Raw genomic sequence first — 18,369 nt, 5'->3', positions numbered from 1 at the left:
CATTGGGCTGATGTTCTCATGATGTAAGTCTCCCAAATTTGGGGCAGTCTCATGCACACAAATTTGTTGAGGTTTGGAACGGTTTTTAGAGCTGAGGCTGATTCTATGAATAATCTTTTGTACTTAAACTTGCTGCGGTGTATTACTTTGGCTTTCTTCCGACATATTCTGTGGCAGGTATCGGGATCATTGGTCTGCAAGCGCAAATGGCTGTATTGGTGAAACCGGATGTAGTCCTCGTGTTCTGAAATCCTGATATTCGCTGTCCTGCCTGTTTGGCCAAAGTAGGACAGTTTACAGCTGCAAGGGACCTGGTATACCCCAGGTAGGTCTAGGGGAAGTGGTTGATCTTTGGCAGAGCAGATAAGGGATGCCAAATTTTTATATGGTCTGTAACAAGAAGTCAGGTCATTTTTTTTTAAGGATTTTGGTTATTTTATCCGAGGTGCCCTGGATGTAGGGAATGGTGATAGATTTAGTGTAATCTTTATTGTGGGGGGGGGGGTTGTGGTTTACGGGTTTTATTATTTTTTTGCGGTTGTAGCCATTGGCTAAGAAAGTATTAAGGATGTGGTTTAGTTCAGTGGTTAGGCCATTGTCATCTGAACAGATTAATTTTGCCCTGTTATATAGTGTTTTAATAACCCCATATTGTTGTGGGGGGGGGGGGGATTTGCTGGTGAATGTATCTGCCTGTATGAGTGGGTTTTCTATAAACAAAGAAAACTAAGGATCCATCTGGCTGGCGAGTGATTAGAGTGTCTAGGAAAGGGAGGCTGTTGTTTTCCTCTTTTCCAAGGTGAACAGGACTCTGGGCTGTTGGTTGTTTGAGTGTGTTAAAAAGGAGTGGAATGTGTCTGGGCCATGTGGCCAAATAGCAAACACATCATCCACGTACCGAAGCCAACCTCCCTATTGAATATAATCCTACCAGCTCTCAAATTAGAACACTCCATAGGCTCCTTAAGAAGGTCACTTCTTGGCCTGTGGAAGTTACCAACAAATTAAAATCTTTAAACTATAACCCCCCCCCCTGATTATATGGACTTCCAAAAATACATAAACTAAATGTGCCATTGCGTCTCATTGTGGATGGCATTGATTCCCCCACACATAAATTAGCCAAAGCGCTCACACACTATAATGGCAACACCCCATCACACAAAAAATTCAGCCCACTTCAAAGCCAGTATAGAAAACTTCTCACTCCTACACACTGACATAATGGTCAGTTTTGACATCTCCTCCCTATTCACAAATGTCCCACTCAAGGAAACCTTAGAGCTCATCGAAGCCAAATTTCCTCCCGATATCTTGGCCCTATTTCAGTTCACAATGAACTCGGGCTATTTCGTTTGGCAAGGAAAATTCTACAAACAGATAGAGGGGACAGCCATCGGTTCACCACTTTCCCTTAGCCAACTTCTTTATGGAGACTTTTGAAGAGAAAGCCTTAAACTCTGCCCCACAAAAACCCACTATTTGGCTTCGTTACATGGATGATGTGTTCACTATTTGGCCACTTGGCCCAGATACACTCCACTCCTTAATACGCTTAAACAACCAACATCTCAGAGCCCTGTTTACCTTGGAAAAAGAGGAAAACAACAACCTCCCTTTCCAAGACACTCTAATCATTCACCAGCCTGATGGATCCTTGGTTTTCTCTGTTTATAGAAAACCCACCCATACAGGCAGATACACTCACCTGCAATTCCCCCCTCACAACAATATGGGGTTATTAAAACACTATATAACAGGGCAAATTAATCTGTTCAGATGATAATGTCCCTAACCACTGAACTAAACCACATTCTTAATACTTACTTAGCCAATGGCTACAACCCCCAAAAAATCCAAAAAATATTAAAACCAGTAAACCACAACCCGCTTCATAATAAAGATTACACTAAATCTACATTACCATTCCCTACATCCGGGGCACCTCAGAAAAAATAACCAAAATCCTTAAAAAATGTGACCTGACTTCTTGTTACAGATCATATAAAAATTTGGCATCCCTATCTGCTCTACCAAAGACCAACCACTTCCCCCTAGACCTGCCTGGGGTATACCAGGTCCCTTGCAGCTGTAAACTGTACTACTTTGGCCAAACAGACAGGACAGCGAATATCAGGATTTCAGAACACGAGGACTACATCCGGTTTCACCAATACAGCCATCTGGGCTTGCAGACCAATGATCCCGATACCTGCCACAGAATATGTCAGAAGAAAGCCAAAGTAATACACCGCAGCAAGTTTAAGTATGAAAGATTATTCACAGAATCTGCCTCAGCTCTAAAAAAACATTCCAAACCTCAACAAATTTGGGTGCATGAGACTACCCCAAATTTGGGAGACTTACATCATGAGAACATCAGCCCAATGGCCAAGACAACCCAACATAGCCAGCTAGAGGGCACCATTAGGACTTTAGGAACAAAAATAGTTTCTTATCTTCTGCCTCATTTGCTTTTTGTAGTGTCTGCGTGCATGTGCGATATTTGTATGTTCCCATGAAGATGTCAACGTGACATTGCCGAAATATAGGAAGTATTTATTAAAGTTTCTGTTAATTAATATTCCAATATAAGTTGTAAATTCCTTAAATAATTTAATAGTCAATCATTTACATAAAATTCATTAAAACATTAAAACATATTTCATAAGAGATATACTTTGTCTCACACACATTTTATTTCAGGAATTAAAAAAAAATTCTTATAACAACAACCAAGGAAACAAATTCCTTTACTAATCCTCTCTAGGATAACAACTATAGCTTTTCACTATAATCAGTTCACTCAATTTCCAAATTCAACATTCCTTCTAAATAAAGAATTTTTCCAATATTGTGTAATCAATATTGAAAAAATTACCCTGCTTCAGAAAATTATCCATGAAGAGAAAATACTTATAATAAAGTGTTTGAGTTATAGTTCTCTCTAAAAAAAATCTTCATTACATGAATTCAGTTCCTTTTTTTGCCTGAATAATAGTTTTTGTCTTGTCTTTTATAATACACACACTATCATATAGAACTGTTTATGATAGTGTGTGTATTATAAAACATAACTTTCTGCTTGATACAAATGTTCTGACTTCAGTTTCATCTGTTTTTTTTTTTGTTTTTTTTTAAACAAATGCAGGCTTAAATAAATAAAAACTAGATCAAAACTAGTACTGGAATTTGCTCTTTTCCAAACTTGAGTAACTGTTTGTTCTTTTTCTAGATTTTTCTCTTCTGGTTGTCATACAGCATTTGAAAGAATAAACACTTTTAGATAAATCTATAGGTCTCCAAATATATTCCTATAGCTCTTTCTTCTTACTAAATGGGAACTATATTTCTCCTTGTCTCTACTACAACTTAAACACCTGTTACTTAGCTGTCCAAATAACTCAAAAGTCTGCACAGGCACACAACCACCATCATCATTAAATTCCTGATACATACCCTCAGGGATGTACAGGATATTATAACAGTACTGCATAAAAGAGTTACATCATTATTAACTACTGATCAACAATTTTCCTCCAAAATTAATCTGTTATCTGTCAAGACTCCAATATCATCAGATATCACATTTCAATTTTCTAAAGCACTTTTATTGTATCAATCCACCAAGATCTTGAGAGTTTGTGCATGCACACGTCAGCTTCAAACAACATGTTAAATAAATTTTCAGGTAATCCTTTCCTTTAATGTTCCATGGTGATCAGCATTCATTTCGGTAATCATGGAGACTACAACCGTGTTAAGAAAGTTATCCATAAAGAGAAAATACTTATATAGCAAAGGGTCTGAGTTATAGTTCCTCTAAAAAAAATTAGGGCATGTAATTTCCTGATGTTTCAACCTTAATATTAAAGTCATCATCTGGAGTATATATAAAGACAAGCTAAATTACATCTCAAACAGTATGCCAAAGTGACAATGATTTGATCAACCATTATTCTTCTGGCCTGACCTCTAGCGAAAAAAAAAAAAAAAAAAATAACCTGCATCAAAGTTATATCCTATTTATAACATTGTCAAAGAACAAATAAGAACAAATTCATAATAATGCTTTTAATATTGTCAACAAAATTATTCACAAGACTGCACCTAATAATAAAAATAAACTAAATTACAATAAAACTGCAGCCATTTCATACATTAAAGAGATATCAAATAAGTTGTTTCAAGGATACTTGCGACATAAGACTGAATGATATAATCACGTAATCACAAGAAAGATATTTATTTAACCAAATATTTCGGTCTGGAAATAGCAGACCAACTTCAGTGGTATTACAAGAACAGTTTAAAAAATACAAGCTAGAATACTAACAATAGATTGTTAAAATTAGAACACGCCACGTGATGTTATATCATAAGTATGAAACAGAATATTTTGAAGTAGAAACATGATTGAATTTGCTATAAAAAAAAAAAAAAAATAATGAGTAATCTTGATTAGACTTTCCCAGATTTTTGATATAGATATATAGTCATTACGATTCAGGTTGGGACGATGGAGCAAGGCCTCCACGCTTTCCTTGAATAAACGTTCGAACCTATAATGGGATCTATGTAAGAGGCGAGTCCTGGACCAAAGGATGCTGTGATCAGTTTCAATCCCGTGTTGAGTCAATCCAGACTTTTCAGGTTTGCTGTGAAGAATGGATGATTGATGTTCTTGGATTCTTTTTTCAAGAGAACGTCCAGTCTGTCCAAAATAAGAGAGATCACAGTTGCACGGAATTTGATAAACTCCAGGAAGAGATAAAGTTGAGCGTTTGTCTTTAGGAGAAGGAAAATATCCTTCTCCGAAAAGAACCTATCGCAAGAATTTTAAAGAAATATGATTTAACAACTACGTATTCACCTATTAACAAATTGTCTTCTCATTTTCCTTCTCCTAAAGACAAACGCTCAACTTTATCTCTTCCTGAAGTTTATCAAATTCCGTGCAACTGTGATCTCTCTTATTTTGGACAGACTGGACATTCTCTTGAAAAAAGAATCCAAGAACATCAATCATCCATTCTTCACAACAAACCTGAAAAGTCTGGATTGGCTCAACACAGCTGATGCTGTGGTCAGTGAAACTGACCACAGCATCCTTTGGTCCAGGACTCGCCTCTTACATAGATCCCATTATAGGTTCGAACGTTTGTTCAAGGAAAGCGTGGAGGCCTTGCTCCATCACCCCAACCTGAATCGTAATGACTGTATATCTATATCAAAAATCTGGGAAAGTCTATTCAAGATTACTTTTTTTTTTTTTTTTTAAATAGCAAATTCAATCATGTTTCTACTTCAAAATATTCCGTTTCATACTTAGTGATATAACATCAGGTGGCGTGTTCTAATTTTAACGATCTATTGTTAGTATTCTAGCTTGTATTTTTTAAACTGTTCTTGTAATACCACTGAAGATGGTCTGCTATTTCCAGACCGAAATATTTGGTTAAATAAATATCTTTCTTGTGATTACATGATTATATCATTCAGATATCAAATAAAATAAATATTATATGACATAAATACAACCTGGGGGGGGGGGGTGCTTAAAGGTCAAAGCTGTATAACTGAGAGGAGACCTCCACATAGCCTCTAAAGGAATGCAGAGAACCAACCAGGGCTTCTGATCTAATGTCCAATCCTCACCTTCTCATGGTGCACCAGTTGGGTATCTACCTGGATACTGAACAAACAAGGATGGGCTGGCAATATGCTGGCAAAATACAAAATGATGACAAAATTTCATCCTGGCTGGGGCATCACCCGATTAAAACAAGGCCCACGTTGTTTTCGCTAGGAAACCAGGTCGAACAGCGAAAAGTCAGCTACTGGAACAAATCTGAAAATACTCCCCAACTCAACATCACCAGAGTTAAAGATCGTTACTATCAACATGAGAAACCTGAATGGCAAAGAAATGGAGCTAGCTGAGGAATTAGATAAGTACCAGATTGACATAATAGGGGTGACTGAAACAAAAACTGGTGTGATCTTTCTGAGCAATAAATACAAAATCGTATATTCAGGCAATGACAATCAAGGAAAAGAAAGAGTAGCCATAGTATTCAACACTAAATACGAGGCTAATCTTCTTGAATGGCAAGCGGTCTCAAGGAGAGTGATGTGGGCAAATATCAGAATGGGGAACTGGACAATGAGACTTATTTGTGCCTATGTTCACACAGAAGGTTCTGCTAAGGTAGAAGTGTAGGAATTTTTTGAGGCTCTAGAGAAAGCAACTGATACAATGAAAAAGGAAAAGTTGGTCCTTGTTGAGAATCTAAATAGCAGAGTAGGAAGTGATTGTCAGACATACTAAAATATTTTGTGAAAATTTGGAGAAAAGAGCAAAGCTAATAATAATGGCAAATACCTGTTGGATTTCTGCTCAGGACATGAACTGGTTATTACTAACACCATGTTCCAACATAAAAATTTGCACAAATTCACATGGAGAGAAGAGGCAAGGAATAAGAAAAGTCTCACTGACTATGTTATTGTTGATAATTATGTTTTCTCCCTGGTGCAGGACACCAGAGGGTACAGAGGATTTGAAATTGGAAGCGATCACTATTTAGTCTTGAGCAGGAAAAAATTGAATTTCATATTAAAAAGAATAACATGTAAGTATTAAAGCGAATAAAAGTTGAGCAGTAGCTCTCAGATGTGAACTGTAGACTAATATACACAAAGATTATTGAAAAAAAAATGAAAGAGTTTGAGAACAGGAACCAAACCTTGGAGATTCAGTTGCAAGTGTTGAAGAAAACACTGATTAATTCAGCCAGAGAGGCATGTCGTGAGGTTGTCTGCAAGGACAGAAAAATCAGAACTCCATGGTGGACACAGGAAGTTAAAGAGACAGTGAAGGAAAAGAAGAAAGCATATCAAAAGTTCCTGGCAAATAAGTCAGCTTGTGCTCTTAGAGAATACAGAGACAAATGTAAGAAAGCTAAATACTGTGTAAAACTAGCTAAACAAAAGTCATGGGAGGACTTTCGCAAGAACATAGAAAATAAATATCAAGAAGGTGGCAAGATATTCTGGAGGTTGTTGAAAAAGCTTAGGAATGGAGGAAAGAATGTTGTAAAAGGAGTTAGAGATGATAAAGGTGACATAAAAATGGGAGAAAAAGATATCCTTGAAATATGGATAATTACTTCGAAAAATTGCTAAATGAAACAAGCAGTGATAGCACAGTGGTAAAAATCACTCAACAGGCATAAAGTTAAGAATACATATCCATACTTGAAGTAGAAAAAGCCATCAAAGGCTTGAAATGTGGAACGGCAGCAGGAGTAGATAATATTCCACACGAAATGCTAAAGTATAAAAGTCTTACAGTGGTTGCACTGCACAGTTCAGAAGGCCTGGACAGAGGGACGAATTCCCGATGATTGGAGTAGAGCTCTTATAGTACCCATATATAAAAAGTGAAATAAAACTGAATGTGAGAATTAGAGAGGTTTTTCTCTACTGAGTGTTCCTGATAAGATATATGCAAGTATACTTGAGAAACGGTTGAGAAGGATTGTGGAAGATAAACTTGGTGAAGAACAACCTGGATTCAGGCCAAATATAGGTGGTCAGGATCAGATCTTCACTTCATGACAAATAGTTGAGAAAGCATGGAAATATAACAAAGATCTGTATTTAAGTTTTGTCGATTTGGAAAAGGCATACGACAAGGTGCCAAGAGAGAAGCTATTCAATGCACTACAGTTATATGGTGTCAATGAGACATTATATCAAGCAATACTTAGTCTTTATTTGAGTTGCAAGTCAGCAGTTAGAATTGAAGAAAGTACAGGAAGATGGTTTAATGTTAAATCTGGTGTGAGACAAGGATGTACATTATGAAGGAAAGTGGTATTAAACATGATATCAGAATTGGAGATGTTAATGTCATCTCTCTGCTTTATGCGGATGGTGTTATATTTCTAAATAAATCTGCTAAAAGTTTGCAAGATTCCCTGACTAAATTGAATAACTGTTGTAATAGATTGGGTAAGAAGGTCAGTAATAAAAAGACTAAGACAATGAAAATAGGTAGAATTGTTGAAAATGTCAACTGTGTTGTGAACGGGGAACCTGTGGAACAAGTAAAACATTTCGGCTACTTAGGCACGATTTTTACTGAAGATGGTAAATTAAATATGGAAATAGACAACAGAATCAAAGCTGGTTTGGTAGGAAGTCAATTGAATAAATTCATGTGGAATAAGAGAGAAATTAGTTGGAACACTAAATTACCTGTATTCAAGACAGTGTTCAAACCAGTTTTAACTTATGGATCTGAGAGCTGGGTCAGAAGTAAAACACTTGACCAGAGACTAGAGACTGCAGATATGAGACTTCTGAGAAAGATTAGAGGCGTGAACAGATGGCATCAATGGCATTATCATATTAATAACGAGGATATTAGGAATGAACTTGACATTGTCAGCATACTGGAATGGATGCTGACATACCATACCACCTGAGATTAGCTCTGCTAATCTCAGGTGGTATGGAATCATTATAAAATTTTTATTTTATGTTAATTAATTTAACTAATTAATAACAATTAATTTAACTAATTAATAACAGTTAATTTTATGAAGTTATGATTTTATACTGCATCTTTACATTTCTCTTGACTGCATTTGAAGTCAAGAGAAATGTAAATGTGCAGTCTAAGTGTTTGTGTGCATAAGTTTTGATAAATTTTAACTTTTTATAATAGATTTCTGTATACATTATGGTAGTAAATGATAAAATAGACTAGTATCTACATATATTTTATGCATTCATGATATACCTAACTTTTTCTTAATTTTTTCAATATTCTAGGCTATGCAGTTCATCTGTGAGTTTTTTCAAATTGTCACAAATCTCCATAAAATTTTCCAATATATTTATTCAAAAAAAAAATATATATATATAAGTGGACCTGAACAGTTCAAACCCGCATTCTTCGAGGGCGAACTGTACTTTTTTTTTTTTTTTTTTTTTTAATCTTGCTAGTTTGAATAAGTGGGTAGTGTTTAAAGTAACGATTGACATCACAACTCCAGCCTGTGTTCTACAAAAAAAAAATAAATAAATAAAAAAATAAAAATAAATAAACATTCCTATGGTGTAAGAAAATAAACAAGAAAAAATAGTCTGCACATGAAATATTTTGACATTTATTTCAATAAACGTAGAAACTTGATTTGAAAATGTTTCCCTACAAATTTGATGAAATAATGCCACACAAAGAAGGCAAATTCACATGGGCATAGCAAAGAATAAAATGTTGCAATATCTCTGGTTTTCAGGCAAAATTTCTATACTAACATCATTGTGAACAAGAAGAAAAAATGGTATTTTTGGTAACAGAAATGTCTTTTCTAATTTCATGAAGAAAGCAACATAAGAAAGAAAGAAACCATGCAAGTAGTCATGCTAAGTCATGGCTTAATGAAACTAAAGTCCAGCTTCATGTTATTATTATATGATTTCTATGGAGTCCAGAGACTCATCGTGGGAGAACCAAACTAACTATTATAGCACAAAACCTATCATACCGCTCCTTAAATCCATTCACTGTCAGGGAATTCACAACTAATTCTGGCAATCCATTTCACTCAGTCACCATTCTAACACAAAAAAATCTGGTCCATACACCCCCAATTAACCACACTCATACAACTTCCATGGATGACCCCCAGTTCTCTATGTCATATATTGAAAAATTTTCTTTGCATCAATTTTTATAAAACTCCTTTAATATCCTAAACATTTCTGTCATGTCTCCTCTTTTCCACCTATCAACTAAACTTTGTAACACACAAACCTTCAACCTATCCCTCATCTGAAGCATTCCACAAACCAGATTATTCACTGATCTCTGAATTTTCTCTACCACAGATTTGTGGGACATCCACCCCAGAAATCTGTGCACAGTAGGCAAGATGTGGCTGAATCATGGCCTTATAAAGAAGGATAATAACTTCCCTATCTTTACTTGTTAGCATGTTTTTCAACATCCAAGTAATCCTTTGAGCAATTTTACTAACTTTTACAATATGCCCTCCAAACTTCAACTCTCTGTCTACCATGATCCCAACTTCCTAGCCTCATCAATTTCCTGCAATCCAATACCATCAATATGATATACTATATGCAACCTTTTCCACCCAAAGTGCATAACCTGACATTTTGCAACATTAAAATGACAGTCGTTATCCTTTACCCATAATGGCAATTTATTTAAATCATCCTGCAGGATATCTATATCCCTTTATCAACTATTGCTCTCCCCAGTTTTTCATTAGCAAATAACTGAATATTGCTTCTTAAATATTTCCCTATATCACTGATATACAAATTAAAGAGTAGTGGCCCTAGTACCAAACCTTGAGGTACTCCACTAGTCACCCTCATTCGCCTGCATTCCACTCCATCATATACTACTCTCTGGCTTCATATCCATTCCCACAGACCTGTGAGAATATGCCACAGAATAACTTCCAACTGCAACTCATGGCAATTCAGAGAACAAATGGCATTTCATATTATCTGCATTCTACTTTTGGTTCTAATGTACTCTAACAGTGGTACCCCGATCTTAGCAATTGCAGCATCTTTGGTCAACTAGCAGTCCTGACTTGAATCCATGTGAATTTTTTTTAATGGTTCATGGAAAGTTCTTGAAGAAATCTCCTACAGAGATGTGTCAGAGGATCATTTTTAACACTGATGTATGTCTTCAAGAAGTTGTTAAAATAAAGAACATTGACATAAATGTGTTATCATAAAAATATTTTCCAAGGATATAAGCATTGTCGTGAAGTTTATAACCTCACACACCTAAGTGTTTTGTGAAACATTTCACATGCCACCTTGAATACGATAAAATTGAAAAATTCATAAAAGCTATGGTATAAATGCATACGTTGTTAAATTATACTCGTATAATCCCCTCCCCATAAAGAAGGAATGGACAGAAAGAGACATGCATACCTCTGATTAAGAATTTCTGGTTGTGATGTAATATAACCTTCATTTTCTCCTGTTCTTCCATCTAAAAGATCTGCAACAAGGTTTTTCATTTTTTCTGCTATCTTCTGACAATGGGTCATCAATTTTTTGATTGATTCACGCATATCTATTGTCTTCTTTGCACCATTCAAGAGATCTGGAGATAAATATTTACACTCTTCAAATTTTTTTACCTGAAAGCAAAGAAAATATTTTTAACCAATACACATAAATGCAATTCTCAAAATGAAATATATATATATATATGACACCTTTCATTATTCATAAAAGTTTTTGTCATAAAATAATATTTTGCTGAGAAATTATATTCTTATTTAATCCTTCATTTAAGTAAAGCATAAAGATACTTCCTGTGCCAACTATGTTTGCTCACACTTGGATAAAGGATTAAACAAGAATATAATTTCTTGGGAAGTATTATTTACTTTGTAACCAAGTATCTGTTTACTTTTACTAAAACGACTCATCTAAAAGGAGTACGTTGGCATTTAGTCCAATTTTTATGGATACAGCACCACTGAAAATGTGCTCTACAATGAGCTGTGGATAAAGGGATGCAGAATAGAACTTGGGGCATATAGGGCTACTTGTCATAGACATCTTGCCACAGTTTGAGATATCCACATACTTCTGCTTGAATGGAACCAACTTTCAAGCTGACCTACCATGGTGTGTCAATTATGTTTTGCTATTATAACGAAAAATCTGTCATCATGCTCTGTGGTAGAGTGAGGGTGATCTCTTAGCAAATGTCTGGAACATATTCCATTGGTTTGAAATGCTGCCCAAAGCCTGGATACAATGCTATGTGAGATTTGAAACTCTCTGACAATATCAGTAATTCTGCAGCCTTTTTCAAACTTTTCAATAATTTTTCTTCGTATGAAATCATCTAGATGATGTCTTTGAGACAATACAAGACATCCAAGTTTGCCACTTTATTCCTTCACAAAAAGAGCTTCCCTCAAACGCTATTCGCTAAGCACAGCCTTTTGCCTTATTATTTAATTGAATGTTACCAAGTGTACCCTTTTCACGCAATTTAAAAATTTGAATATGCCCATTTTCTATTCAAAATTGTCAGTTATACAAATTGCCACAGCTGATTCATCTGAATTTGCAATTGAGATCTTTAGAAATAGTGTTCATCCTTGGGACACCAATGTATTAATAAATAGTCAAAGATATAAATTAGTAAATAATATGCATGTACAAAAAAAAAAAAAAAAAAAAAAAAAAAGGAAAGTATCTACATATTATATACAGAATTTATTATCAAATGTGATTAAATTAATTCCTTTTAAAAACATCATGCAATTTATCCGAGTCTGATAACATAGCCATATTTAAATATAAAGAGCTAATAAGCTTCATTTCGGTGATATAAACATTATTTAAATTAAGGGGATATTAAATCCCACATTGTTTTAAAACCGAATAAGAAACTCAAAGATTGGAATCAGAGAGTTTCATGCCGAATATAGTAAACTATAAAGTATCGGCGACCACTAGCATGAGCTAATGCAAGTGACCCTAGTACATGGTACAATACCGAAGAACATGCAGCAAAGTCGGTAAAGTTCTGATCGCTATTCTTAGGTATTTTCCATAATGTAAAAACACATTTCCTAGGAAATGTATGCTGTTATTACATTATGGAGGGAGGTCACTACCCAGACCGGTTTCAGCCTTTTTTGAGGGAAGTGTTGTCTGAACAGATTAATTTTGCCCTGTTATATAGGGTTTTTATAATCCCATACTGATTTGAGTGTGGGGGGGGGGGAGATTGTTGGTGAATGTATCTACCTGTATGGGCCAGTTTTCTGTAAACAGAGAAACCAGGGATCTATCAGGCTGGCGTATGTAATCAATCAGTGTCTAGAAAAGGGAGACAGTTGTTTTCTTTTTCCAAGGTGAACTGAATTCTGGAGGTGTTGATTGTTTAAGTGTGTTAGGAAGTTGTGGAGTATGTCTAAGCCATGTGGTCAAAAAGAGAACACATCATCCACGTAGCATAGTTAGACGGTGGGTTTTTTTTTTTGGGGGGGGGGGGGGCTGAGTTTAAGGCTTTTACTTCAAAACGTTTCCATAAAGAAGTTTGCTAGGGGGGGGGAGTGGAGAACTCATGGCTGTACCCTCTATCTGTTTGTAAATTTTCCCTGCTAAACGAAATATTTAGCAGGGAAAATTCATGGTGGGGCACCTTTAGGACTCTAGGACCAATGCCAGTTGCCTTCTTCAGCCTCATTTGCTCATTGTTAGTGCCTGCATGCACATATCATAGTTTTATGTTCCCAGAAGATGGCAATGTAACATTGCTGAAATATAGGAAAGTATTGATTAAAGTTTTTTAATTAATATTTTAGTATGCATTGTCATTTCCTGAAAAATTTAAAGTCATGTGTAACGAACGTATAAATTTATCTACAAGAATTCCAAAGAGAAGAAGATATAAATGGTAAATGCCAGGAGATATCGTAAGATAACAGATTGATTATATATTAATACCAAACAGGTATAGAAACAGTGTAAAAAGAATATCAACATATCCAGGAGCTGATATTGACTCAGACCATAATTTACTTATGGAATTAAGAATACAATTTAAGAAAATAAACAATGGTAAAAGCAAGAAAGGGTGGAACCTAGAAAAACTCAAAGGAGATGTGGGTAAAAAATTCAGAGAATAACTGGAGAATAAAATAAGAAACAAAGAAGATATATCTGAAGAGACTATTGATGTTAATGCAAAATGGAATCAACTGAAAAACTTGAATGAAACAGCTGCTGATGAGATGGGTTTTGTGGAAGGGAAAAGAATTAAGAAGAAATGGATTACAAATAAAATGATAAGAAAAATGGAAGAAAGAAGAAAATAAAATATAAACACTGAAGAGGAAAGAGGAAAATACAAAGTATTAAATAATGAACTGAGAACTTTTTTCTGATAAAGCAAGAGAGGAATAGTTAAATGCAGAATGTAAATTATATGAAGAATTGGATAAAAGGGAACAATACGATAAAATGTTTGAAAAAGCAAAAGAACTAACAAATATTAAAAAAACATAATAATTCTGCCATTAGAAGATAAGCAAGGAAAATTAATTATTATTATTAATATTATTTGACACCTCCAGGGAGTCCAAAGACTCATTGAGGGAGAGTGTGCCAACAGCATCGAACGATTGGTCCCCTTCCAACCACTAACCACACTCAAACTTACTTAACTGGGCCATTAGTAGCAGAGGCTCTACCAATTTATGACATTGAAATACAAAGTGAAAAATGGAAGGAATTGAAAAACTTTATGTAAAAAGTGAAAGATCCACGAAAATTGAATTAGAAGAGCAAAATGAAATCAACAGATGAAAGAGGTCCTGAAATATTAAAGAGAGAAGTAGAAACAGCAATTAAGGAATTAAAAAGTGGAAAGATGGAAGGAGTGGATGGAATACTGTGGAATCCTAAAACAACTGGAGGACAAAGGTATAACTGAAACATGGAAACTATGCACCCTCATTTCTTAAAGATTTCACAGAGAGTATTCTTATAACAATTGGAAAGAAATGCAATCCTACTAAGTGCAGTGACTACACAACTATAAGCATACTCTTGCATGCTTATAGTTGCATCCATGAAATCAACAGATGAAAGAGGTCCTGAAATATTGAAGAGAGAAGTAGAAACAGCAATTAAGGAATTAAAAAGTGGAAAGATGGAAGGAGTGGATGGAATACCATGGAATTCTAAAACAACTGGAGGACAAAGGTATAACTGAAACATGGAAACTATGCACCCTCATTTCTTAAAGATTTCACAGAGAGTATTCTTATAACAATTGAAAAGAAATACAATCCTACTAAGTGCAGTGACTACACAACTATAAGCATACTCTTGCATGCCTCTAAAGTACTGCTAAGAATACTAAATTGATGATTAGATAATAGAGTGGAGTATTTTCTGGGGGATATGATTAGTTTGGATTTAGAAAAGACAGAGGAACTAGAGATGCAATTGGAGTAATGAGGACTATATGCGAAAGGAATATATAGAAGTAATAAATGTAAATAAAAAAGTAAATATATAAGTAAATAAAGAAGTTTATATATGTTTGATCGACCTTGAAAAAGCATTTGACATGGTGAAATGGGAAAATATGATGGAAGTGTGCAAAATAGGTTTAGATTGGAGAGACCGAAGGTTAATGGCTGAATTATATATGAACCACGTTGAAAGTTTATTTTTCACTAGGTTAGACTATAATAAATTTAGTTTAATCCTTTATCCCAGTGAGAGCAACAAAGTTTGTGCCTGAAATTATCTTCAGGACTGAATATAGTGTTGTACTATCTTACCTGGGTAAGTAGTGCAACACCAGGGCAACTCGTAGCAAAGGTGGAGCAAGCTACCAACACTCCTATCCCAGTATCTCCCATAATGCAAAACACATCTCCTTGTGGATATGTATACTGTTATGCATTAAGGGACTGGCCACTACCAGACTAGTTTCGACCTTTATTGAGGTCTCTTCAGCTCCCACTGAAGAGACCCCCCCCCCAATGTGCCAGGAGGCACATTGGGGGGGGGGGGGGGTCACGTGATTCATTTATTTATATTAAATTAGTAATTTTTATTACTTAATTAGTTTTTAACAACTATACTTACAACTAAAATAAACAAAATATAAATATAACAAAACCGTTACATTTCCCTATCATACTACAATTCAAATTCTTAAAAATAAAATAATAAAACACATGATAAGGCAATTGCTTTATTAGTTATTGCTTATACCGTGCTGGCTGTGTCTCAGCAGCAGGCGCCGCACAGTCAGTACACATTTGCAAAAACGTATTGGTTTTTTTTTTCTTCTTCTTCTAATTTTGCATATAACTAAGGTCATCGACAGGGTTTTAGGGTGCAGGTAATAATATTTCTGCAGTTCCCTATTATATTAGGGTTTTTGCTTAACCCTTTTGATGTGTGTATAAAAATTAACAAGCATGATTCCATTTTTACCCTAAAAAATGCTAAAATGCCTGATTCATCATTAGTTTTTTTTTAATCTGTTACACATTTATATCATTTGGGTTGATATCGAAACCGTTGAAATTTATTGTATTCTTTATCTATGGTTAGTCTAGAGCAGGGATGGGCAACCCTTGGCATACGTGCCAAACATGGCACGCCAATGACTTTTTTCTGGCACGCAACCCAGGGCTCACCTTAAAAAATAATTAAATAAATAAATACATTTCAAACATCTTCACTGACTTGTATATTTTAACTTAATATAATACAATTTTATTAAGTACAGTGATACCAAATAAAAATGCAATAAAGAAGCAAACCCTACCAACTGTTTTAGTAATAATAAGTAATAAGAAAATAAGAAACAAAGATTCTATTTCCAAGCCATCTACCTCTGTGATATACCGATGTACAAGTTTCATCCAGTTCAGTTGTTGCATCATTCGTCAGACAGCCAGGATGTGGCGTGACTCCTTTACTATCATTTGATATATCTTTTCGTGTTTCGTAAAGAACGTATCTGTTTTCTAAAGTGTGTATATATGTGGATTTGAATTTTATTAAATCGGAAGTCATTAAAATATAGATTGGAAGTATTTATTGTCAATTAATATGTTTAACTTATTACATATAAAAACAAATTTCCTTTACATTGCCATAAGCATACCGTATTTATTCGAATATAACTTGCACTTTTCTTCCCAAAAATTAAAGCTAAAAATCGTGGTACGAGATATATGTGGGGATTTTCAGAAACTAAAGTCTTCAGTTTTTTTCGTAAAATCCCCGCTTATATCTCGCACCACGATTGCTATTTCCTGCCTAGAGAGCAGTTTCCTTGTGTGCATCCTACCCAAATAGCACCATCTTCTTTCCCATTATTTCAAACAAAAATTACCAGTAATTTACAAGACTTGAGGTACTTAATGAACAATCCATCACAAATGACTAATGAACAGACAGCTATGGTACTGGGCCAGTAAAGATAGAGCAGTTATGAAGACGTACATATGACTGGTGCGGTATTAACAAAAGATCGCGCGAGTCAAAGATAAAAGCAAGCCGAAAAATTTTTAATTGAAATGCTAATTCTCTTCAACCAAATTCAATATTTGAAACTGCCATAAAAATATTCACGATATATTTCTTAATTTTAACACATTTACAAATTTTAACACTTTCCGTTTATATTTATTGCTGCCTTGCATTTGAGCTGGGGGGGGGGGGGATAGACTCCCACACACACATCTATTTTTTCAGTTAGATACAGTGTTTGCTAGTGCAACATATAGTTTTGCTTGAGTCTAAATAGCATAGTTTCTGTGGGAAGGAGACATGTGATTCATTAGTTAGTGCCATTTTTATCCCAGTTGTCTCTAATTGCACTATTTGTTGAGAAATATATTACACAGACTACAAATGTCTCTGTATCTTATTCAATAATACAATAAAATGACCTGTTTTTACTTGTGTCTGCAGTCACTATTGGCTACTGGGGAGAGCGTGTGGTTTACCACGGGAAGTGAGTTACTATCGCCCTGAATCGTGTTTAAACTTTTTTTTTTCCTGTGCGAGGTATACGCGAAACTTTTCAATTTCTTTTTCCACAAAGTAAAATCAGGGGTGCAAGTTATACACGAGGGCAAGTTATATTCGAGTAAATAAAGTAAGTTATTTTTAAAGCTATGTGAAATGTATTATCAATATTCAGGATTATGAAGTGTTATCTGCATGATTAGATTGCATGCGTACAACCCTTCTCCTTCATTTGCATGTGTGTTGGTCGGCTTATAATTGTACTAATTTTTGGTCTGCTTAAACTTGGTTGGTATATGCAGAGAGTGATTATGATGAAATTTTCTGAGTCCAAATTATAATTTTTGTCAGTGTCTATATGTCTCTGTCCACATTTTTATAAACCATAATCTGATTTTCATTAAAGTTAAAATCTGTATGAAGAAAGCAATTATTTAATTGCTTTCTTATATATATATATATATATATATATATATATATATATATATTTATTTATTTATTTATTTGCTTCCTGCTCTTTACAGATTGAGCAGAATTTCACAACCACCAGCAAAGAAACAGACATTCAAATGAAAAGGATATTAGACAATTTAAAGAATACTGGACTGAAAAATTTGGCATGATTAAGAAAGATAAAGCATTATGCATTTTATGTTCCGAATCATTTGTTTGTAAGACTTCTTCTGTAAAGAGACATTTTGAAACTGTTCATAAGCAATTAAGTAATAAAAGTAAGCAAGAACAAAGAGAATTAATTTCTCA

At 34.7% G+C, this 18,369-nt stretch overlaps 1 protein-coding gene across 1 annotated transcript in view; it reads right to left on the bottom strand.

Annotated features, from left to right (window-relative positions):
* LOC150099398 (SWI/SNF-related matrix-associated actin-dependent regulator of chromatin subfamily A containing DEAD/H box 1B-like) overlaps window positions 1-18,369 on the bottom strand; it is a 406,425-nt gene that overhangs the window by 265,188 nt on the left and 122,868 nt on the right. The window contains exon 6 of the mRNA XM_090404492.1: window positions 11,002-11,213. Coding sequence (XP_090260618.1) covers window positions 11,002-11,213 — 212 coding nt within the window. The remainder of the gene's footprint in view (window positions 1-11,001; window positions 11,214-18,369) is intronic.

Source organism: Typopeltis vanoorti, chromosome 14 (genome assembly GCF_054136105.1).
Source record: "Typopeltis vanoorti isolate ZY-2024b chromosome 14, IOZ_Tvanoo_1.0, whole genome shotgun sequence".
Lineage (NCBI taxonomy): Eukaryota > Metazoa > Arthropoda > Arachnida > Uropygi > Thelyphonidae > Typopeltis > Typopeltis vanoorti.
Note: the sequence above shows the minus strand (reverse complement) of the source record. Positions and strands in the feature narration are given on the sequence as shown.